Source organism: Hydra viridissima, unplaced genomic scaffold, assembly GCF_058129835.1.
Source record: "Hydra viridissima isolate aposymbiotic clone 2 unplaced genomic scaffold, HvirCarnegie_v1 scaffold_13, whole genome shotgun sequence".
NCBI lineage: Eukaryota > Metazoa > Cnidaria > Hydrozoa > Anthoathecata > Hydridae > Hydra > Hydra viridissima.
This window is the reverse complement of record NW_028324312.1, coordinates 5,085,020-5,111,517: the sequence shown is the minus strand read 5'-3', so window position 1 is coordinate 5,111,517 and position 26,498 is coordinate 5,085,020. Positions and strand designations below refer to the sequence as shown.

Here is a 26,498-nt window from a genome sequence, read left to right as displayed (position 1 = left end):
AGCAATAAGAGCATACAAATTAAAATGGTCCTCAATAAAGTTACCTTAAAACAATAGTAGCGTAGGAAAGAACTTAAAAAACAAACAAAAAAAAAAGAAAAAAAAAAGCGTTATAAAACACTTGTCAAAGTTCATGTGTCAATAACTAGATGAATTAACATTTAAATGAATATTTACAAAAATATTTCTTCGAAAGAACATGCCTCGATAACTATTAGAGGTTTTTAACATGTAATGTTGAGAAAATATTTTTGGTATCTTTCCCCTGTGCGTGTGCCGTAAAGTTTTATGACTGGTCCAGATTAAAAGTAGCTTTGGCCTCTGACTATTTAAGCTTCTTTAAGCGCTATATTTGTATTAAATGTTCGTAAATGCTAAAGATTGTCTCAACAAAAAAAATTTTATAACTAATCTTTTTAATCTCCCTCCTCCCCTACTTTATTTATATTTTAGCATTTTTCAAAATAAAAAAACTGATCTCATAGTCGGAAGCCTAAGAAAAATGAGTAATTAAAGACCGCAAGCAAATTCGAAAACTCTTTTTGGGGTTCAAACTCTGATAAAATTCCAAAGATTTTCTAATGCATATCTACATATCTTTTTTTTATTTTATAATCTAGTTTTTCTTATGTATATTTTATATACATAAAAAGTCCATATATGTGTAATATATACTTCAATTGATTAGAACTTAAATAAAAAAATGAATGCTCTTATTTTGGTTGGTGGATATGGGACAAGGTTGAGACCTTTAACTTTAACAAGACCAAAGCCTTTAATTGAATTCTGTAATAAACCAATGCTTTTGCATCAAGTAGAAGCACTAGCAAAGGTGGGTAATAAACAAGTCCTTACAGAGAATAAGGGTGAACCTGTTTAATAAATAATAGGAAAAAAAAAAAAGAGTTCATTGTAAAGTTTTCTCCACAAGTATGAATTAAAATGTTCAAAGACCAGTGAATCTATTAAATTTTGTTTTTAAACTAATTTAAATTAATTTAAAAACAAATTTTAAATTAATTTAAATTAATTTAAATTAATTTAAATTTACCTTTCTTCAAGTATTTTATTTTTAGGCTGGGGTGCGACATGTTATCCTGGCTGTTAGCTACCTATCAGATATGCTTGAGGAGGAGCTCAAAAAGGAGGAAGAAAAGGTTGTTGTTTTTTTGTTTTGTTTTTTTTTTTTTACACAAAGAAATTTTAACAACTTTTGAGTTGAAAATATATATACAGCACTCAAAATATAAACATGTAAAGTATCCCTAAAGCTAAATGGTGCTATATATCTTTAAAAAACATTTATTGAAATTTTCAGCCCTATTATCAAATTTCTTCTCTATTGCACAATAATTATTTTCTAAAAAAAAAGTGTAAAAAAAATATTTTTGTACTTCTCAAACCAAGTCAATTTTTATGTTTATCAAGATATCAAGAAATAAATTAGATACAATCTTTTCTCTATGGAATATTATAGTATAAAAGTAGAATTTTTTTTAGCGGTATTTATTTTTCCATCCAATAAAAAAGATTCAAGCACCAGGTGCCATGAAAAGAATTAGTGCATCAGGTCCAAATATGACTAGGAAAAGATTTTACAGCTTTTTCAAAAATAAAGTGTCTATAAAACTAAAAAAAGGATCTTTTGCAAGCCTCCGATTCAAGAGTACGCATGCTCCACTCTTGTTTTCCATGTTTGATAATTTCTTATCTAAGTTTTTTATAAATGTAGATATAGACTTCAGCTGTAGCTGCAATTGTAGATGTTTCGTTTCTGTCAATAACCTTAATTATTTCTAGCAAAGATGCTACTTCTGATGTAATTAATTCTTTTAACACAGAACTAACCTCTTTTTGTTTATGTTTATTAACTTTAAAAATATTACTTAAATAGTCAACACTGTTATCTTTTTCATTATCTGGTGATGTAATGATTAAGGTATATATTAGCTTTTTTCTAGTAATCTTTTCTTTTCTTTTTTTCAATTCTATTTCATGTTTTTTCTTTTTTCAAAATAAGCTCAACTATCATAGATATAAATCCCTTTTCCTCTGGTTCTTGTTACAATCCTGAAGACAGAATATTGTAAAAAAATCTTCCTCAACTATTTTTTTTTTCAAGCATTGACAATACGAGCTAACCTGTTTAATGAGCATCATTAAAGAGGCTAGCTTGTGTTGAATGAACATTGTATTCTTATATTTAAATATCTCACATAATTTATATAGGTAGTAATAATTGTTTTCATTTTTTGTTTCGTTAGAATTTGATTTTTACTCCATAGAGAACAAATTAGAGTGGTAGGAAGTTTTTTTAGATCCCCCTTAATATTTATGTCTATACAAAGATATTAAGGTGGTCAATAAAAATAGTTTGAAAAATTCAGGTTTATAGAATGATTGATCTGCATCTCTTTAGTTTCTAATTTTCTTTAAGTAGTAAATTATAAACTAAACTATAAAATGAATTTTATCCAGTTTGAGATCTGACCCAGAATACTGTCTAATTGGAAAGCGGGTGAAAAAGTTATCTACACGTATGTTAGGTGTCTGTTTGGTATTTTTATGTCTCTGTTTGGTCCATGTGAAGATCTATCAACTGCACTATTCAAGAAATTTTAAAGACAATGGCGATCAATAAACCATATTGTACAACAACTGATGAACTGTTTCAGGATACAATATTAACAAGCATGTGACAGAAAATGCTTTTCTCTTTACCAACTACTCTCATAACAAAACAGCCAAGAGAGAACTATCAGGAAATTTTGCATTCATTTGTCTGGTTTATTGGTGGACACAAAAGCAGCAGGAAACTTCAAGCTCCCAGTACAACACATCTTGCAAGATAGATGACAAAAGCCATTTACTTACTGAAAATCTTTCTTTTTAAGACTCAGTTCAAGTTGATTTCTCATCAATCCAAGAATATCACAGATTTGGCTGTCTCAGTCTTATTTATGTCAAATAGTGGAACAAAGCACCACTTGAAATCTGAGCCCCTCTCAATGGGATCGGTTTTTTTGTCAAATCTAAAGACCTATCCAAACAAGACTGTTGCAAGAAGAGAATATGAAGGATTTTCAAGACTCCTGGTTTCTTTCTGTCACTAGATCCTCCAATTTTAACTCTTTTTAACAGTTGAAATAGGAGTATCTGGTGACAGAAAGAATGATGCCTTTCTTTGATGTCCTTGTGGAAGAAGAAAAAGAAACGACTCAGGCATTCTTTAAGGAACCACCAGACATCCGTCTACTTTCCTGGTGAACTAGCTATACACATGACAAATGTAAATGATATAGCTGAAGGGGAACCAGTTTTATTGAGAATAACAGTTAACAGAAAAAAAGAACAAGTTACAGAAACAGTTTATTCTTTGATTGGTTGCAAACCATGACAAGAATTTCCCAACTCCATCAAAGGCACCAGTTCTGTTATAAATTATTCATATATTGTTATAATATCATAATATATATCATATTTTATTTAAATCTGTCAAATTTGAAATCAGTAATCAACAGTAATTATTTTATTTGTTTTTTGCACCACCCTAATATATATATATATATATATATATATATATATATATATATATATATATATATTAATGTTTTCATTTTAGCTTGGTATAAAGATAAGTATGTCACATGAGTCAGAACCTTTGGGAACTGGTAAAATTATTCTTCAACTTTATAGTTTTAAAATCAAATTTATAGTAAACTTTTTTTGCATAAAAATGTATATGTATATAATGTATATATATGTATTAATTTCTCAATTCAAAAACTGCTTCATGAAAAAATGCTCTGTCAAGTGACTTTTAGTAAATCCTCAATTAAATGAAGGTTTTTTGTAATTGTTTGATTGGAAATTAATTATTTAAAATTTACATTGTCTGTCTTTTTCAAAAGTCAGACAGCTTAAAACACTTTCCTTTTTAGAATAATATCTAAATATTTTTTTTTTTTTTTTTATACACATAAAAAAAAAAGAAAAAAAAAAAAAGATATTTTAGATATTATTCTATGTCCTTGGTTTTAAAAGGTGTTTTTCTCATTTGTTAAATCTGAAGTAGATAAAATATGGCAATTTTTCTTAAAAAATTGTTGGTTTTTTATTCTATCAATTTTCATTTTGTGTTAAGTGTTTATAGCAATTCCCAAAAAATACCTTCAAGGTATGAATATACACATGGTAGAGCAACAAAGTTTGAAACTTGCTTAATTTTGTCTAAAAAATATCAGTTTTTAAAATATATATGAAAAACACGAATAAAACATGAATTTAGTCAGTTTTGTGTTCATTTAGCACCATTTTTCATAAGTGAATGATGTAAATTAATCAAAGACCATCTTAAAATACCATTCACTTTTAGTTTAATAATTATTTTTCACTATTCAAATTTTGTCTTAAATCAAAAATGGATTGTTGCGTGGTTCAATGATTAAAGTTTTAAGTCTCCTTTCCTCTCAGCCCTTGATTTGCAATATTATAAAACTAAAGCTGAATGAAAAGTATCCATTTAAAGAAAAACAAAAAGAATAAAAAAATACTTACTCAATATTAGTGCTGTTACCAACTTAGACTAAATCAACTAAAATTTGACTAGTCAAAAGTTCAAATTATTCAAATTTGATAAATCGATTAGTTGATTTAATCGACTATGGGTTTCCTACTAATTGACTAAAAGTTGACTTATCAGGTAATCATCCTAGTCAGGTTATCATCTTAACATCCTTATTTATATTTTTTCACTTGATTTAATTTTATCAATCTTTAATATTGTTATGATGCTGACCAATTAGTAAAGAGATATCTTTATAAGTAGTTATCTTGTTAAGATAAACTATTTATAAAGATTGAGCCATGCGTAAGAAATTATTCATAGCGGCTTTTTTAACTCAACCAGAATATCTGAAGATTGAACCTAATTTGCTGTATCACAAAAACTTAAATCTTAGCTTACTCTTAGTTTCCTTTTTTCTCATTATAGTAGCAGTTGATGCTTTTTAAAATAAAATTTTAAGTAATGTGTTGTGGTACTCAGTTTAAGATTTGAAAAAATTTCATAATTCTGCCACCCCAAAAAAAGTGTAGCCTCTCCATCTGCCCCCACCTATCTACGCCACTGTTTTTTATTAACTATATTTTTTGTTAATTTCTTGCTTTAATTGTTGTGAAAAATTATATGAAATGCCCATCCTTTTCATTCAGCTTTAATTTTTTTTCTTTAAATTGTGTTTGTAATTTCTGTTTTATTTTATTTGTTTATTCGATTTTAAATCATCTAATAGATTAGATGAATTAAAATCAAACAAAGAAAATGTTCTTGATATAATAACAGCATATGTTATTATAACAGTATTACATACCACCTAGTTTTTTTGTTTACTTTCTTAAAGTTTAATTTGTTTTTTAGCATCTAAAAAAAAAGATAGTCAAGTAATATTAAAGTATGTGATTATAATAAAATTTTTTATTCAAATATTTCAATTTAATTGAACTTAAAAATGAGTTAGTCGATTTTGGTTAAAAAATACATTAATTGATTTAGTCAATTGTCGAATAAATCCAAAGTCGTAACAACACTGCTCAATACCACAAATGAGGGTGGTAGTAAACAAGTCATGTAAATCTTAAAAATGGATCTTTCTCAGACAAAATTAAGCAATTTTAATACTTTGCTGCTCTACCATGTGTATATTCATATTCTCTAACTCCCAAGTGAGGCAATTTAGATCCACTTAAAACAAGTCAACAGGCAACAGAATGGTTGACCCATGCAGAAGTTTGACACTAAAGGAAAAAAAACTGTTTATATTGTTACAAGTCAGTATTATTTATTGTAAGAGTTTGAAAGAAATAATCAATCATGTGTTGCTTGAAAAACTTGGAAATGATGATGGAGAGTCATTTTTGAAATCAATTTTTGGTGTTATTATATATCCCATGAAATTGATGAAACATCCAGCCCTAAACAGAAAACCTCAAAATTACTAACAATTTAAATAGCTCAGTATTAATTGATTATTGTGATTGCAGAAGAAGTTCCAGAATCCTACAAAAAACATTAAGGCATTACTGATTTGATCAACATAAAAAATGTGCAGTTCAACATTTCATGTGAAAAACTAGATGAAACCTGTGGAGTTGGCTACACATTTTTCTTTTTATAAGAAACTTGTTTATAAGAAACTAGCACTAGAAGCCCTGAAATCTTAAGAAACCATTAGTACTAAGTTACTTTTCGATAAGGAACTTTTTTTATTAAGAATTTGAGGAATATTTCTAATTTGTGTTTTGTTCAGGGACAAACCTGAGGATTATATTACATTGAATGATATTAATCAAATTCAAATAAATTTAGTTGATTAACTGTAAAACATTTTATCTTAATTTTTAACATGTTTTCATATTGCATTTTACTTACTTTTTCTCTCTTGATAATTTTAAAATTAAGAAACTCTTAAGAAACCTTTAGTACTAGAGTTGTAAAAAAGTACCCTGAAAATAAGAAACTTTCTAGTACTAACACATTTGCTTGGTTTATTACAAAAAAAAAATGTGTATCTAAAATTAAGTCTCTTACTTCACACTTTTCTGTGCATTCAACTCTGATTTCTTGTTATGTAAGAATCCATGGTATATATTACTAAAAAGTTTCCAAAATGATAGATTTATATTTGTAGCACATTTATTACTTAAAGGGATAATTCTTAAATTTTCTTGCACCATAACTAGTAGCTAAATACTAAGTTATTGTAGCTTTTTCAAATGATGTATGGTCAAATAGCATTATTACCTCAACCTGTATTTGCTGATGAAAATCATAAGTAAATGAACCATAACCTGTAGCTAGTACCACATGTCATTATGTTTTTTTCTTTTAAATGTTGCCATCTTTTATCTTGACAATATTTTAAGTTACAGGATAAAAATGTTGCAAATGTCTTTTTAAATTAGAAGCACTGGTCACCAGCAACACTAAAAATTTTGTTTCATACAATTTTATGTCATTGTTTACATCAAAAATTTTATTGTCTAAATTAATTGTGAAGTACTCAAACACTGCTGATTTTCTAGGAGTTTCCTTTCTTTGTGTTGTGTAGAATGTTTTGAATTTGAATTGAATTTTTAATAATAATGATAATTATGTATATTTTAAAATATTTCTTAGATTTTTACTGTTTTTTTTATTTACACCATTAGTTCATTTAACTTAACATTTACAATCCTAAAAGGATAAGACATTAAGTTTAAGTTAAAATTTCTTGTGGTGGTGTGCATGCTTTCATTTAAAGGCTGTTGTTGTGGTGATATACATAAACCAAGATTGTTGATGTTTTATGATAGCACTCACAGCAAATAAAATGCAAGTTTTATTGAAATCTCTTCTGATCAGCTATTTTCTTTTATTTTTATACCAATTAGGCAAGGTAATTTGTTGTTAATTTTTTTTTTATGGATTTGCCTTGCTATACCAGCATCTGAATGCAGCTATGTTTGCAGAAATTTTAAATTTGTAAATTATGATAGCTAGCTACTAGCTATTTTGCACTTTTTGGCCTGAAAACTAATCCAACAAAATGCTAATTAGATTTACTTTAAGTACACATGACTTTCTTATTGTTATTCGCAGTTGCAAATTAGTAAACTAAATGTTTGAGCTACAGTAGATCATTGTAGGATAAGTACCCTGTAGGATTTCAACTTTGTAAGTTTGAGTAAATAAATAGTACATGAATTCATTTTAAATAAATATTGGTTTAACAAAGTAGTTTTAAATATGCTTTTAAAAGCATCAGACCTTCATATTGATGAAAATAAGCTAATAAATCATTTGAACATAAGTATATATTCATAGGTTGAATATTTTTGTATTGAAGATTTCAAGTTCATAAGTTAACAAATTTAAGTTTTTAAAATCAGGGCTGTGGAGTCAAAGATTTTTTATGGGTTTCTGGATTCAGTAAATTTTGACTGAATCTAGAAACCAATAAAGAATCTTTGACTCCACAACCTTGATTCAGATGCAACCCTTTCATGGGAGTCAACTTGCAGGGAATGAATGCTGTAAGCTGTTGCAGATTGTTGAGATCATTCAAATAATAGCTGAAAAATAACAGAAACTTTCATGCTCAAGACTTCATTGAAATTTTAAGGCACTTCAGAAACATTGTCAGTTCATATTTTAGACAAACTTTTCCTTGAAAAAATTGAACACTTCAAGCAATCATACCTCTACTTGCCTATCACTATGATTAGTAAAACACAATCCTTTTTTTTTTTTTTTTTTTACACATTTCATTTACCAGAATTAATTGAGCACCATGACACTTCATTTCAATTATTCAATAAACAGGCAACAGAAGCAATCAATTCAAAATTCAAAGATTGCTGGTAAAAATAAAAAAGAAACAAATTTTATTCAGAGCATGGCTCAAATCTTTTGAATTCCATTGTCAACTACAACAGCAAACATTTATAAAGTAATTGAAGAAACTTTGCAACTTTATGTTAAATACATATACTTGAAAGTTTTTAGCAAGAAATAATTCCACAAATAGAAACAAGTGCATTAATTTAGAAATATTTTCACAAAGTTCATACTCAAAATAGCTGTATAATTATTTTCCTTACTCAACAGGAGTTGCTACAAGCATTAACTCTAGCGTTTAGAGAGTGCAGGCATTTTAATTTGATTTGTTTTTTAAAATTTATGATTCACACACATACACACATGCACACACATTCACACTCATATTGCTTTTATACAATTAAATTTATTGCTTTTATGCAATTTATCTAAATAGTTTATCTAAATTCAAGTGTTTGATGTTAGTATTTAATTTTAGCTGGTCCTCTAGCACTTGCAAGACACTGGCTTGAAGAAACAACAGAACCTTTCTTTGTATTAAATAGTGATATAACATGTGAATATCCTTTTGATGAGATGATTACTTTTCACAAGAAGCATGGAAAAGAAGGAACATTAGTGGTAATATTGACTAATATCTTCTTTTTATTCTTTTCAATAAATTAAAAAATTATAAGTGATTTATTCAGTACTATGATAACCTTTATCATTATGATTGTGCATAGGCATTTGCAGAAGTATTTTTGGGATGATTAGGGTTGGAACAGAAAAGTTATCATACTATTAAGTAGTAAAAATGATCTTAAATGATGCTTTAACAGATGACAATCTTTAAAATACTAAAATTTAATTTTAATTACTTACAAATAAGAATTACAGAAGTATCAATTGAAAATATCTTTTTTAGATTATACTTAAAGCAGATTTTGTAGACATCTGACATCACTGCCAAAGCTCTTAGAATCATTTTTAATGATTTTTTTTTCTTATAGACAATTTTGTTCAGTGAATTCTCGACATGTACATACCAGACAAACATGGATTCATTATTGGTCTTAACTATATATTAGCTCTGTAAAGTACACTAAATTGTCTATGAACGGTACTATTGTTGCTGTCAAATTTAATAGAATTGATAGATTTCTTGCATTATAAACTCCATGTTTCTATTTTCTTTTACTTAAAATAGTTTCCAGAAATCACATTATGCCAAAGAATCTAGCTTAAAATTACTGATATTACATACAAGCTACATTGTCATCATTTGCCTTTAAAAGTTTTCTCTATAAAGAGTTAATGATAAAAAATAAACTTTGAGTTATACATTTGTTATAAAACATTAAGCTACCCTTTCCAGTTAAAATGGCAGGTTGACTAATGCAAATGTGTTGACTACACCAATATATTCTTATCCTATACCTTAATTTCAATAATAAAGTTCCTCTAATAGGATTTATGAAGAAAAAAAAATACATCTAATAATGTTATAAAGTTCTGCTGCCAAATTTAGACCAATATTAACCAAATTTAGTTGATAGAAGTTGCCATAAAAGAATTCAGTGTTGGAAAAAGTTTGTTATCCTAATAACTTATTTATTTAGAAGACATAAGTGCTACTGATGGCAGTACTTATGTCTTGTAAAATAATAAGAACAGCAGCATCTTCTATGAAGATTATATTTCTTTTCACCTATAGATCAGTATTCCCTTCTTGCAGATTAAATTTTTATTATTTGCTATAAGAAATCTCATTCCTTTCCTTTTAATATAATGTTAATGTTTTTTTTTTTCTTAAAAAAAAATCTTATTCACATGGTTAAGGATTAATCAAAAATGTACAGAGACCTGTTCAACCTGTTTTTCCTGTTGTTTGTTTTTTTGTAAAAAGTTTTTAATTGCATACACAAATTTGTTTTTAGATAAAAAAAGTTTTTCCAATAAAATTTACGTTTAAATAAGTTTAAGAGCATTATATCAGCAGTTTTATCTGCTGAAATTGAAAACCCAATATATTAGTTGACAGTATTAATTATGTTGTCTCTTAAAACATTATTGTAAAAAAAAAAGACTTAAAAAAAATTTTTTTTTGTTTAAAAATGATTTTATGCAGTAATTCTAAATTATTGTATCATTAATAATTATCAATAATTTTTAGAATGAGCTCAAAACCAGTCAATTAATGAAGTGTCCTAAACAACCCCTAAAATTTTTTTTTTAGATTGTAGTTTTGGAATTCCAATGTCATTTTATTATAGATTTTATTTTTATATTATAGGAAACATTTAGGGATTGTAAGCTGATATTTTTAAAAAATGTTATTTTTATTGGCACCTTAGTATACATTTCTTAATAAGATCATTTTGTATGCTGTGTAAGGTGTGCTATAAGTTTAAGTTATGTATGCTGTGTAAGCTGTGCTTTACTATAAGTTTAAGTTTTGGTTATGCTGTGTAAGCTGTGCTTTGCGACAAGTTTAGATATTTTGCAATTTTGCACAACAATTAAGTTAACTGCATTAATAAGCTAACTAATTTGTTTTTTCAGAAATTCATGTCATAAGAATCAAACACTAAACTAAGAAAATACATTTTTTTGTTAAAGAGGTTTTCTTCCTTTAAAATAACTAAAATTGATTTTGAGATAAATTTATCTTAAATACATCTTATATAACATCTGATTTTGCACATATTGTTTTTTGTTAATTAGAAATAAGATGGAAGGGGGGTAAGAGCTACAATTTTAAATAATTGAAAATTTAAACTAGTACTCAGCGTAAAGAGCTGAGTATTCCAGAATTATAGCAATAAATAACTTCATATACAATAGTTTCAGTGAAAAAAAAGTTTTTCCCTGGTAGAATTTTCATTAATAAATATTAGCTCAAGATTTAAAAAAAAAACACTTTTTTTTGGACTCAAGGGGGCAAATGCCCTGCCCTTCCCCTAACATGTGTGTGCTCAAGATGCTTTGTAATAAAATCTAAAAAAGGTTTCTCTGATAGTTTTGATGTATAAACACATATTATAAATGCTAATGCCACTAAAAATGACATATTTTTTTGATTTACATTAAAAATTAATAACTTTAAATTAAACCAGAAGCTGCTAAGTAAAATTGTAAAGTTAGCAAAAGAAATAATTTAGTTTGATTTTTTTTTTATCAAAGCTTTTAATATTGATCCCTCATGTATATATTCCAGAAATCTTTTATTACAGGTAACAAAAGTTGATGAACCTTCAAAATATGGTGTAGTTGTGTACAATTCAGTTACTGGCAAAATTGAAAGCTTTGTTGAAAAACCCACTGAATTTGTTTCCAATAAAATTAATGCTGGAATGTACATTTTTAATCCTAGCATACTAAGAAGAATTAAGGTAAGTTAATTAAGTTCTAAGAAAGTTATGTTTATAGTTTATAGGAAAAATTGAAAAGTACCAATTTTGTCACTAAAGGTCATTAAGACACTAAGTTGTAAATTAAAAAAAAAAAAATTAATAAATTAGTATATCATTGACCTTAGATTGAACTTATAATGCCTTACCAACTAAAATTTCAATTTAAAAAATTTGTCACAGAAGAAACAATAGAAAGGTTCTGGGATGAAATTTCTACTTAAGTATTTAATAGAATCATTAAGTAGAAATTTCATTCAGATACAACTCCAATTCTTTTTTTCAAACAAGTGGGACCTTTAAGTTAAAAACAAAAAAGTACCCTTGGTTATATTTAAAACAGATTTTTCTATTCCAATTTAATGAAGACTACCATGGACATGTCATGGAAGGACAAAATGTACATAATGAGAAATTTTCAGTTTCTACCTTTTTCAAAAATACAAACAAAAGTTTTATAAGTTTCATAGTTTTTTTTTCATCATCATCATCATCATCTTCATCTTCTTCTCCATTCTTTTCATCCCAGGTCAATGATTTAAAAAATATCTGTTGATTTATTGGAGGTATTTTTTAAGTATTAGTTAATTAAATTGGGGGTCAGTCTTCTAACATGATGAATATTTAGAGTTCCTTGGGTGAAGATGCTGTCAATTTATCTGGAGATTTAATGTCTTCTGCATCTAGATGCATCAATGTAAAATCACATAGTCAATCATCTTTGTTCTGCTTTGAACTGTTTAGCATTTTCAATCAACTTTATCTGACAAAACTTCTCTGCAACTTTTTGTTTTAATAGTTCCACTGATTCCATCATGAGATCCTTTAAAAGGATGTGCCTGCCCATAACTCTGTGTCTATGCAATATCTTCAGGATAATATGAGAAGGGCTAAAAGTCATATTGGGAATGGAACTGACCAGCACACCCATCACTCCAGAAATGAAAAGTAGCAACTGATGGAGCTATATCCTTGAGGATGCTAACAAGCTCGTTTTTAACTATAAAACCAACATTTTGATTATAATTTTCTTCATTTGATTGCCACTTGCAAATTTACTAATTTAGATTCTTCATCAAGTTTAACATTTTCAACTGTAGTACTTTCAGCAAGATAACAGGCTGCCTTGAAAGTAGTAAAAATTTCCTGGGCAAAAAAAATCATTCAGGATCTCTTGGAGCTGTTTGTTTTTGTAATTCTTTGAGAATCAGCACTAAGTATTTACTCATCTTCTTTGAGATTGGCCTTCAGCCACTTTAATTTTCAAAATTGGCAGTAAATTCTGTGTTTTGGCAGTAAATGTTGTAATTTTTTACAATTCTTAACAAAGATCTGATATTATATTTCTCCCTGAACATTCTAAACAATCTTCTTCCATGCACTTTTACTTTGTATAACTAGGTAATTTTAAGTAATTGATGATAAGTGATATTACCATTGTTCACTTTGTTGTATAAACAAACAAGCTCCCTGTATGTAAAAATCAAGTGGTTCTTTGAAAGATAAACTTTAACATCATCTGATTTTTCACATTAAGCAGTGTCATCATTTTTTAGGAAACAATAGTGTATATCTGGTTACTCAAAAAATGCTACTTTTTACCTGCCAGACCTTAAATACAACATTTTCCTAGCATCAGAAACTGTTTTTTTGGTAAGAAATATAAGGAAATCCTTAAAAAGCGTCAAATATATTCTAGATTTGCCTCATTAAATTTTATTTGCTTGTCCTTTTGTGACACTGGAAATAATTAAAGTTTTACATAAGAGGTTTGATTTAAAATAACCACAGTCCTAGATGTAATATCTAGTTTAAAATTATAAATTAAACCATTCGGCTTATGAAAAATGAAAGTCAGAATATTTAGAACTTGCATTTTCTTTTTCGTGATCTGTTACCACTTTTTAACCTTCGCCTGTGTATGCTAAAACTAAGTTTTTTATAATATTAATGAAATGATTTTTTTGAAAAAACTTGGTTTGAATTCCAACATTTAACTATTTCAGCCAAAACCAATGTCAATTGAGAAAGAAATCTTCCCTTTTATGGCAAAAGATGGTGAGCTTTATTGCTTTGAGTTAAAAGGTAAATTTTCTCTTTGTTTTAATTTTCCTTTTCAAAATTGATGAGATGAAACATTAAAAATGTGCTATAATGATTAAGATAAGTAAATGCAGATAAGTAAATCATTAGTTTTCTGCAAATTAAGGGTTCAATAAAATAATTTAATAGTAAATTTTTGTATATTTGTTTAAAATCAGGACTACGTTAAATCCTAAAAGATCCTTTCTACAAAAGCAAATTTTTAATTTACTTTAAAGATGTTTTTCTATAATTTGGCTAGTAATAACTTTTTTTCTACAAGTCTGCTCATTCATGATGCAGACTTGCAGAAAAAAAGTTATTACTAGCCAAATTATTACTAGCCAAATCAAAGCTTTTTCATGAAATGCTTTGAATTGATTTAGAATAATTAAATATATATAGATGTCTATAGAGTTTCCAAAATCAGTCCATAAATGAGGATTTTAGAAGATTTCTATTATACAAGTACTTAAATCTAAATCTCTTATTTCGATAAACTAAAAACTTTACAAAATAAAGTTTGTATGAACTTTTATAAATGCTTTGAGTTTAAGTCTATTACAGCTGATAACATGACACTATCATAACATTGACTTTGAATACTCTTGACTTTATATCTAGAGTAAAAGTTCTTTTCAAAATCTCTGTTTTCAGACTGTTGGAATTCCAATGTCATTTTATTATAGATTTTATTATTATATTATAGGAAACACTTAGGGATTGTGAGCTGACATTTTTAAAAAATGTTATTTTTATTGGCACCTTAGTATACATCTCTTAATAAGATCATTTTGTATGCTGTGTAAGGTGTGCTATATGTATACCTGACTGTTCAGATAGATGTCTAAGATATCTGCCTTGTGTAAACTTGAGGGCTAGAATCAAGTAATATATAAAAGAATAAGTGGCAAAGCCTAAAGTTTATAAGACAAGGTTTTATCTTTATTGTGAAAAAACAGGTATCCACATATTTGTTCATTGGTTTGAAGATTCTGAGTGGCTAAGTAATTAATAAGGTTATGTCTTAAAATAGATCTCTTGATGCTAAAACACCAAAATGATTTAGCCAGGACAATGGAGTCAGCTAGTCAACTCCAACTCTGACTCCACCCTTATCTGAACATCTGAACCTGACTCATATAAAAACTTGCTATATATTGCTCAATAAGAATTTCCAAAATGATATCTTGCTATTTTCAGAACATGTATAAGTTCAAAGGATATTTTTTAAACTTTTGGTAATATGCAATTGATAAATCACTCACAAAATAAATCATTTAAGTTTTCATATATTTGTTAATCATCTTAATTCTAATGATCATAAAATTACTATTTTTCTTTTAAAAAGTTACAAAATACAAACATTGAATTATATGCAGTTCAGCAACCAGATTAAGCATTTTAAGCAAGTTTATTGCTGTATCATATCCAACTACTTTACTCTACCCATTATAAAATGCGCCATTGTTAAATCTTTCTATTATATGAAACTTTGGAGTTGGATACTTTGCAAGGATTATGATTTCATAATCTTCTATAATTAAAAAAAAATGTTGGCTGTGTTGAGAGCAAGTTTAGTATTCTTTTCAATACCCATCTGTTAATCCTTAAATTTATCAAAGTCACTTGATAAAAAAATCTTAAAGTCAGCTGAGAACACAAAACTATTATCAATTAAGTTTTTTTTATTTCAAATAAGAATTTCATATTGCTATGAAATTGTATGTGTATGTGTATGTATTCTTTCACATCTGGTGCTATTACCAAAAAATTTAGCCTATTACTGTGAATGAAAATCTTTCTTTTTATCATCATAAGTTGCTCTTTTTTACACAGATGTGAAACACTGGTCTCTGTGGAATTTTCTATTTCCATTTATTCTTTTTCATACACAATATCTTCAGGAATGGTGAAGAAAAATTTTCTAGAATTTTTGTCTTCCATCAGCATAAACTTTAACCAAACCATCTCCACTTATATGTCTCTAGATTCTACAACTACACCCATGTATGTATGTATGTATGTATGTATGTATGTATGTATGTATGTATGTATGTATGTATGTATGTATGTATGTATGTATGTATGTATGTATGTATGTATGTATGTATGTATGTATGTATGTATGTATGTATGTATGTATGTATGTATGTATGTATGTATGTATGTATGTATGTATGTATGTATGTATGTATGTATGTATGTATGTATGTATGTATGTATGTATGTATGTATGTATGTATGTATGTATGTATGTATGTATGTATGTATGTATGTATGTATGTATGTATGTATGTATGTATGTATGTATGTATGTATGTATGTATGTATGTATGTATGTATGTATGTATGTATGTATGGATGGATGGATGGATGGATGGATGGATGGATGGATGGATGTATGTATGTATGTATGTATGTATGTATGTATGTATGTATGTATGTATGTATGTATGTATGTATGTATGTATGTATGTATGTATGTATGTATGTATGTATGTATGTATGTATGTATGTATGTATGTATGTATGTATGTATGTATGTATGTATGTATGTATGTATGTATGTATGTATGTATGTATGTATGTATGTATGTATGTATGTATGTATGTATGTATGTATGTATGTATGTATGTATGTATGTATGTATGTATGTATGTATGTATGTATGTATGTATGTATGTATGTATGTATGTATGTATGTATGTATGTATGTATGTGTGTGTGTGTGTATATGTATGTATGTATGTATGTATGTATGTATGTATGTATGTATGTATGTATGTATGTATGTATGTATGTATGTATGTATGTATGTATGTATGTATGTATGTATGTATGTATGTATGTATGTATGTATGTATGTATGTATGTATGTATGTATGTATGTATGTATGTATGTATGTATGTATGTATGTATGTATGTATGTATGAGTATGTATGTATGTGTATGTGTATGTGTATGCATATGTATGTGTATGTGTATGCATATGTATGTGTATGCATATATATATGTATGCATATGTATGCGTATTTATGTATATGTATGTATCTATATCTATGTAATTTGTTGCATATGTAAAGAATATGAGTGTCCCTCACAATATGAAGATAATTTACAAATGGTTCTTTGATTGTGCTATTAATAAACAAGATAAGATATGGCTGCCTCATACAAGCTGTCAGAGTTAATCAAGTAAGAGACAATTTAAAATAACTGTTTTGATTCTTAGAAGAATCTCAAAATACAAATAAAACAACTAAAATGATTGAAATTCTACCAGACTGACAGTATAATTATTCTTTTACGAATATCTGGAGTGGTTTGACTAGATGTATTATGATACAAAAACTGTTTTTGTCCAGTTTTTTGTATCTGTTTTTGAAAAAATGGATTATTTTCTTCAAGTTTCAGAAGAAGTTTATGTGTTTTATCTGATGAAATGTTTTTCATTGTTTAAGATAGTTTGAATTCCATAAATATCTTGTAATGATGTTGTCTTCAACCTTGACTGGCATTTCTAAATATCTTATTTTGCAGTTTTTAAAGAATTGCTGCATCATAGACAGAACAGAAAAGACTTGATTTTCCTGTTAAATTTGTATCTTCTGATTTGCTCTGAATCTACTACTGTTGCCTAATTGAAATTCAATAAAAGAGAAAAAATTATACATCAGTAGCACAAATTAGTTTCCAACAATCCAGTAATAAGTATGATTTTTTGTATTTTGTTTGACTACTCAATTTTCTAGGCTACTGGATGGATATTGGTCAACCAAAAGATTTTATAACTGGAACATGCTTGTATCTAAATGCTTTGAAAAAAAGAAGCTCAGATGAGTTATACAAAGGTCCAGGAAACATGGGGAATGTTTTAGTGGTGCGTTGATTTTTATATTTTGGGGATTGTTTTATTGGTGTGTTGATTTTTATAAGGTTATAAAATTTTGAATCAGGTTTTTATTGAAAATAAGCTATCTAAAGAGTTTTAAGTGATTTTATATTTGTATCATATTTTTTCTAGCACCCTACTGCAAAAATTGATGAAGATGTTCAGATAGGCCCAAATGTTGTTATTGGTCCTAATGTTATTATAGAAAAAGGTAACTTTAAAATTGTTGTTTATGATGACATCTAGAGAATTTTTTCTTAACAGTAATAAAGTATATAAGAAGAAATACTCTTCTTTAGGAACTTGTCTATACTCTTCTTTAGGAACTTGTCTATCAAAATGTGTAATAATGAAAGGTACCTTAATTAAATCTCACTCTTGGATAAACAACTCTATTGTTGGTTGGAAATCTTCTGTAGGAAAGTGGGTATGGACAATAAATATTTTGATACAGCTATTCACGAAAGTTTAAACGGTTGCAGAATTTTCAAATCTAATCTTCTGTTTTTCTTGAATAAAAATCTAACGGAAATAGATATCAAAATAATTATTTTTCCAATTTTGGTAAATAGGTTATTTGTTAATAGAATAAAAAAAAGTAGGTTTTGACTCATTACCGTTTACTCAGAAATTTCATTAAAAGGTAGGTGATACAAATTAAGAGGTTTCACAAAAGTTTAAACGATTTTATTTAGGATCAATTATTTGCTAATTAATTGATAAATCCGCTGCGAAATTTTTTTTCGCAGCGAATTTATCAATTAATTAGCAAATAATTGAGTAGTTTTTCAATCAAAAAATTCATCACAACATCATCAGGCAGCTTTTAATTCATTAAAAATCAACTTAAAATATTGTGAATTTCAAATTAATTTCAATTGCGTGCAAATGGGTCGAAAATCAGTTTCTAGTGACATCAAATGGCAAGTTATTGGTATGGCGCGGACAAAAAATCACACAAACATTCAAATAGGCAAAATAATTAACATTTCTGAATATTGCGTTAGAAAAACCATCAAAACCTGGGAACTTACCAGACTCAGCTACAAAAAGCTAGCACAAATCTTCAATGAGTCAAAAAATAATCCAAAAGTTAGCAGAGAGCTCGTAAGACGAACATTGTCGGACAAAGGTATTGGAACGTACATAGCTGCTGAAAAACCTATTCTTTCAATCATGGATAAACGTAAACAACGAGTGTGGTCCAAAGAAAGGCTGGACTGGTCTGTAGAACAGTGGGCAAAAGTTATTTGGAGTGATGAAACTAATTTTCAAGTCGTAAACCGCAAGGGAAAAATCTGTCAAAAGATTTGCAACTGAGAAATATTCAGAAAGGTTTTTGCAACATCGTCGTCAAAGCGGTGGGGGTTTGGTTGGCATCTGGGGATGTTTTTCTCACAAAGTTACATGTTTCTGTGAGCTGTACAAAGGCAGAATTAATCAATACACCTACAAGAACACATTGGAAACGTGTTTAGTTCCATCAATCAGACACATGTATGGCAGAAGCAAGCAATTCATCTTTCAACAAGACGGGGCTTTAGCTCCTACAGCTCACTCAATCAAAAAATATTTTTTGAAAAAAAATGTTCAATGTATGCCCTGGTGCCCTAAATCACCAGATTTCAACCCAATTGAAAATGTTTGGTCTTGGATCGACAATCAACTGACATACCGTGAAATTCAATCAACTCAGCATTTAAAGCAACTTTTGAATGATTACTGGCTAAAAGTACCTTGCGTGATGTGCATGAAATTAGTTGAATCAATGCATAAGCAAGTTTATTCTTTGCTATAAAAACAAAGGAGGACACTTCAAATATTAATTTTGTTTTTTTTTTTTCATTTTTTGTTCGTATGTTGCAATTCGTTTAAACTTTTGTGTTTCTTATTTTTCTTATAAGATTTTTTGTAATAACTTTTTTCTAACTAAATATTAAAATTTTTATAACATGTTCATATTCATTTTAAAGCTAATTACTTTTTCTTTAATAAATAAAAAAAATTAAGTCGATATCATTTTACAGTTTTTCTTTATGAAACAAAAACCTAACATACTTGATAAAAATTCTGCAATCGTTTAAACTTTCGTGAATAGCTGTATGAATTTTTGCTCATCTTAAGGAGATTTATAAAATAATAGATTTTTTGTTCACTAAAGTTCTTAGTTATCTAAAAATCTACTGTATTATAAATAGTATTCAAACAACAATCAAGAAAACTGTGTTATATAAATGTAATTATAATGATAATGATACAAAAGATAAAAGTTTAAAAACACTTTAGGAGTACCCAGTATTAAGTTTTGATATCATACTTTTTCTGTTTTCACTAAAAAAGTGTGAAGATATCTACAAGAATTTTCATTCTGTGCAAAGAAGAAATTAAGTATACTTGCTGAAAGATGAGATGCATTTTTAGGAAGTAGGGTGGTTAAATGGTTGTAAAAAAAAATATTTTAGTAAGTACAAACATCAAAGCTACGAAGGTACTAAAGCTACTAAGGGTGCATTTATTTTGTTGAACATGTGGAACAGTACAGTCAGAAAGTAGATTTTTTCTTCCAATTTTTACATAACACCTGTTCCATAAAATTTGAGACTGGTTTTAAACTTGAATAAAAACTTAAATAAACACGATAAAAATTTTTTTTGTTGATATGTTCTTAGAATTAAATATGCAGAATAGGAAAATAAAAATAAATTTATCACAAGACTCCATATCTTCGAATTTGATTAAGTCTGGTATTGGTACCTTGTACCAGCTTTTGTACAGCATTTAGGTCAAGTCTACTGGCACAATAGCAAATCCAACGCTCAAGGTTTGATATATTATTTGTTGACCATCCATTCTTGTACACATCCCGCTTAACCATTGCCCAAAAATCCTCTATAGCATGAGTTTCTGGTAAGTTTGCTGGATTGTCTTTTTTTTTAACAATTGGTATCTTCTAGGTTTTTAACCATTTTGTTACCGAATTAACATAGTGAGATGTTGCTAAATCAGACCAAAAGATATACTTTTGTCTTGATAATATTTATTAATAAGAGGTTGCAAGCGCTTTTGTAAACACTCTTTTAAATAGGTCTCTTGGTTTACTGCTTAACCAGAAGGAACAATGTAAACAGATGTGATCCCTCAAGGGGAGATCCATACAAGTAATTTTTTTTCAAATTTTGCAACATCATAATACTTAACAATGTCTGGTGTCGATTTTTGATCATTTGAATAGTATGTATTATTACCAGCCAGTGTGCTATTCGACAAAGTAAAGTATGACTCATCAGCAATTATAAATTCATGGTTGCGATATTTTGAATAAAGTCTACCACATTTTCGACTACCCCAAAGCCTCTGTTCAGCTTGGTCTTTTTTTTCTTTTATAACAAAGAATAGGCTTTTTAAAGCATTTTAAGATTCGTCCAATTGTGCTTTTGCTACAACCAAGTCTTCTAGAAGCCTATAAAAGTGACACACCTCTTTGATTTTTAAACATTTTCCTTAATTTGATGCAGTTGTTTTGTGTATTAAGAGTAGGCCTTCTTCCACTTCCAGCTTTGCGACCCAATGGTTTATTTTGATCGTAAATGTTCATATATCTATAAATTGTAGCTTTTGAGTAGCCCTCCATCTTGAAATGGTTCCAAACAACGTGTTTTCCATCTTCATGCTTTTTTTTATAAAAATTATACACACGATTTTTTAGGGCTTGTTGATTTGGCATTTTAAATTGTTATCTAAACAAAAAATAATCAGAGAATTTATATTCTAATTGAAAGAGGAAAGATAGAGCTTTCATTTGATACCAAATACTAATTATTTTATCAAGCTTACTAATTAAATATCGCTAATTCAAGTTAGTCTCAAATTTTATGGAACAGGTGTTATTTTACATTATTCACACATATTTGAAAATGGAAAAAAAGTACAACTCTCATGCAACTCAAATAACGTTCATGGTTACTAAGCATAACCAGTTTTTCTAAAAAATATTGCTAATTATAATATTCCCTATTGGTTCACTTTATGATAATTAGTTTATTAATCACTGCTTATATGAAGTATATTTTTAGGTTTTATTTTTCAAAACTAATATTGTATTTTTATATTTAGTATAACTTTCTTGGCTTTTTAATTTTTCTACAAAACTCCTTATTCTGCACCTAGAAAAGTCCTCAAAATTATTTTAAGCTGAAACGTTCGAGTTTCAATTTCATTCAAAAAGTGTTTACTGAAACTACATTTTCAAGTTCCTGGCTATATAGATGCCATACAATCTTCTATTCAAGGGTTTTCAAAACCTTTTCTTTTCCAGTTCTGGTTTGGGTTGGCGAGTTTTACAACGATTTGCAAGACTTCCTTATGGCTCTAAGTAAAACTTTCAAATGCTTTGAAATTTGGTGATTGGTCCATTTTTTTAATGAAAAATTTGTTTCATTAGAATCGCACCTAATAGTTTATTGTTCCCGTCCATTATCTAAGTGTTGAATGAAATTCTTTTACTGATTAAAAACTCTATAGAGAATTAAAATAACCTTTAATGACTTTTAACTTTTTTTAAAAAATGCTTACTAAAAAATATGTCCTTTTAACTGAACACCCATGTTCTTAAGAGGCAAAGTCACCATATAGTTCCAACAAAAAGTATACCTAATGATGTAAATAACTGAAAATAAGTGCAGCAATATTAACTTTTCTGAATCCTTTAAAATTTATTGTAACCTTGAACAACAGCAAAAATTATCTTCAAAAGCTCTCTGAGAAATGCTTGAAATTTTACTCTCAGTTGCCCAAATACATACATACATATATATATATATATATAATATATATATATATATATATATATATATATATATATATATATATATATATATATATATATATATATATATATATATATATATATATATATATATATATATATATATATATATATATATATATATGTATGTATTTGGGCAACTGAGAGTAAAATTAGTATATATATATATATTTATATATATATAATTAAAATTAAAATCGATAAAGAAAAAAACTTTTATTATGCAACTTTAAGTTTCATGCCTAACGGCAATCATCAGCCATATACTACAAAATTAAAAATTAAGCGTTCATATTACATTTAGAATTACGGTGGCATGAGTTCTAATGACTCCATGGAAACAAAATTGTAAAAGTATAACGTGACGCAAACGTAATGTGAACCAACCAGGATCAGTCTTCTTAACCTTAACAATGGTTCTTTTCAACCATATCGCAAACCAGATAATAATTATATACATATAGTTCTAATCATACACCGAGTGTTATAAAAAGTATTTCTAAGACTATTGAATTAAGATTATCACCAGTATCGTCAAGTGAAGCGATTTTTAAAGAAAGTATTATGAATGAAGAGATGGAAGATTATTAAAAAATGCAAACCATACAACCCAGCATCAAAAGTTTGTAACCTTTGTTTGAACGAGAAGTTTCAAATTTTGATGTATAAAGGTGATAACCTACTTAATACAAGGAGTGAAATGGTCTCGAAGTGCAGCCACAAGAATAAGTTCCTTATTTCCTCATTTGATAATCTCCAAAAAAAAAAAACTTCTAAAAACTGTTTTAAAAAATCCTAAATTTAGGGTTTTTTTTTTTGAAATTCTTATTAGTAGGTTTTTTTTCGATGAAGTTTTCGATGCAGTACTATATAAAATTCACTTGTATTCAGCCACAGGGTTTATTCTAGGAAATAATAAAAAGAGAGGGCCTGGGAATGAGTAATAAGGGAATGATTAAATATTTTTTGTAGTGAAATATAGTAAAACAGGGTAGAATGAAATAGAGGGTAGAATGAAATAGTTATGACTATGCTTATTCTTTTGTTCTTAATTACTTATTGAATAAACAGTTTTCGAATGTGTGATGATATATTTTTTCTTTTTTTGAAAAATGGACATAAAACTCTCAGAAATTAAATTTGACATCATCAAATTTAATAAGTATACTGGAAGAATGTTTTACGCTGGTCAAGAATCTTTTTTCAAAATTAAATTTGCTATTCAGGGAAAAAATAAAAACGAAAAGAGACATGTGGGCTTGAATGAAATACGCTAATTGCTCACTTGTTAAATGCGGCTTTTACTAATTAAATCTCAAGTGACCAATCAATCTCTATAAATTTTTTGTGTAAATTTTAAATCAATTCTCGTTAACTCTATTCTAATTTAAAAAATGCCTTGAAATAACTTGCTCTCAAAGAAAAAAGAAAAACCAATCACCGAAGAGCAAGTTGCACTTGCAGTTGCTAAAGTACAAGGCAGTGTAGTTTCAACTTTAAAAAAAACAAACAACTTTAAAAAAAAACAAACTTAAAAACCTTTTTTCCTTAAAAAAAAATTAATTAAAATTCTTAAATATTTCATTTGACCCCATTTTACTCTATTCAATACCAAATGGTTTTTTCTGAAACTAAAAAAAAAAAAAAAAGAAATTATAAAACTACAAAAAACTTCAAATCCAATGTAAAATTTGTTTTAAATTGAAATACAGTAATCCTAGTAAATTTATGATCATCTTTATTACAGCTATCTATTTAAAACAAAGTAATTTTTCAAATTAAAAGCAGATTAGAAATTTGTTTAACAAAAAAAGATTTAAAAAAACTAGTTTTTTTTTCTGCTGGCAGCATTTCATAATCGATTTTTTTCTGCTTTTTCTATTTTTCTTGTAATCATGTAAAGATAAGGGATCCTGGCTTTTCTACTCAGAATATGCTCTGTTTATTAGATCTTGAACTAACTTTACCACCCTCTCAGAGCGCTCATTAACAACATCAAGTCCAATTACTGTTGCTCTAAATTCTAGATAAAAATCATGGAATTTCTAAAATTCTGGTGGTGTTTTCATCCATTGAGTTTCTGCTTTTCCATGTCTAAACATTTCAAAAACTAGCCACGACTTGTCTGTTATTAATAGAGCTAAACTAGGAGGCTCATCTTTACTGAAGTTAAGGCTTTTTAATATAGCTTGGTCCATTATTTGGTGCTTCAAAGGGAAATTTTCATTTGAAAATCTTGGTAAACTACACATTTGACCTTATCACCATGTTCCCTACATTCTTCATCTGCTAGGGCAAAAACTACCAAAGTGTGATCCAAATCCAAGTATATATGAGAATAGAGCTTGCAACAGCTTGGGAGCCAAGTAGATTCCATTCCTCAAATCTTTTCATTTGCCAGTAAGCTTTCATATCCTAATAAATGGTATTAATAAACATTTTAAATCATTTTAATCAATAACAAGCTTTTTAACCTCTCAATAAAATGTTAAAAGACCATATACCTGTGCTGGTGCTAAAGAACTTAACTCTGCTTTTAGAAACCACTCTGTATAGAAAAGAGAAATGAATAAAGCCATACCAGTTATTTCTTCTTTTTCATTCTTAGTCAGGTTTGGGATTTTATTCATTAAAAGATACAATTTTAAATAGTATGAATGTTTTCCCATGAATCTTGAATGGTGAACTGGTCCCGGTAAATAAAATTTAAACCTATTTGACGATAGAACCATTAAAGTAAGTTCAGCTTGCTCATGGTATTCTTTTTGAACATTTCCATTCTAATAAATTTTTAATATATTATTAACTTGTTACAATTGTTTCTTTTAAGTATTTAGAATAAATAGACATAAACAAAATCAAAATTATAATAGCACCTTTTTAAAGATCTTTAAATTGATCACATTAGTATAAAACTGAATAGCAGCTAATTTTTGATTATATATCCATGTTCCAGGTGGTATTATTAGTCTTTTCAGCTCCTTACTTACAGTATCTATACAGTTCCAATTTTTTTTTTTTTAGAAATTCAAATAGTTTGTTTTCTGGACCAGAAGTTTCGCTGCTAGGGTAAATCTTCCAGAAATGAGTTATGTGTTGCTCAATTATGTGATGTCTACCTGCAATCAGCAACAATGGGCGTTGAATCTATTGAACTAATCTCATGCAATTACCTTGCCATCTTCCTGTATTTGCTGAAGTTGAGTTGAAGCAGAGACATTTAACTTTATCTCCTAATCCAAAAAACTCCATTAATTCAAAAAAAGCTTACCAAGTAGTTCTGTTTTCCCATCAATCCTTACCAAAACTGCAATTCTATCTTTTTTAATTGCTTTCCTTCTGTTGATTCATTTACTATTTTTCCATCAAAGTGTGTGGTCATTAGTGAATCTGATGATACTACACTGTTTTTTATATATTCCCTTATTTCTGTTGCTCCGGCAGATATTATGTACTCTGCAGCTCTATAAGATGTTGATTTAGAGCACTTAAAGTTTGCTACAGAACCACCAGCCATGACAATAACACTACTAATCAAAGCTGTATGTTGGTGGGGTGTTATACCCCTCCCCCACTGTTGTATGAGCAGTAGACTGAAGTATATATTTAGGAAGAAGAACAGAATTTTGAGTATTAGGAATCTCATTAAAATCAAAGTCGATATCTGTTTCCTGGCCTAAATCGTCGCTTGTGTAACTAGAAGAACTTAGATAATCTAAACCATTTTTATCTAACTCTGCAGATAGCTCTTTTTCTTAATTTGATTTGCTTCTTTTCTTTCTTCCTACAGAATACTCATATCTTTAATCTTTTCCTCTAAGACTTTCTTTCCTTTCCCAAAGCTGGTCTTTTAAGAAAGCAATATCTTCTTCCTTGTCTTTCACTTTTCTCATTTTATCTTTTAATATTTCCTCAAACATAACAT

The 26,498-nt window shown here is 28.0% G+C and overlaps 1 protein-coding gene and 1 pseudogene across 1 annotated transcript in view; one reads left to right on the top strand and one right to left on the bottom strand.

Annotated features, from left to right (window-relative positions):
* Positions 1-663: 663 nt before the first annotated feature.
* Positions 664-26,498, top strand: part of LOC145196315 (mannose-1-phosphate guanyltransferase beta-A-like) — a 31,093-nt gene continuing 5,258 nt past the window's right edge. The window contains exons 1-9 of the mRNA XM_090070313.1: positions 664-832; positions 1,077-1,157; positions 3,623-3,671; positions 8,856-8,998; positions 11,593-11,751; positions 13,776-13,854; positions 17,609-17,736; positions 17,881-17,959; positions 18,072-18,175. Coding sequence (XP_089926439.1) covers positions 704-832; positions 1,077-1,157; positions 3,623-3,671; positions 8,856-8,998; positions 11,593-11,751; positions 13,776-13,854; positions 17,609-17,736; positions 17,881-17,959; positions 18,072-18,175 — 951 coding nt within the window. The 5' untranslated portion in view covers positions 664-703. The remainder of the gene's footprint in view (positions 833-1,076; positions 1,158-3,622; positions 3,672-8,855; positions 8,999-11,592; positions 11,752-13,775; positions 13,855-17,608; positions 17,737-17,880; positions 17,960-18,071; positions 18,176-26,498) is intronic.
* LOC149880143 (uncharacterized) overlaps positions 24,179-26,498 on the bottom strand; it is a 2,807-nt pseudogene continuing 487 nt past the window's right edge.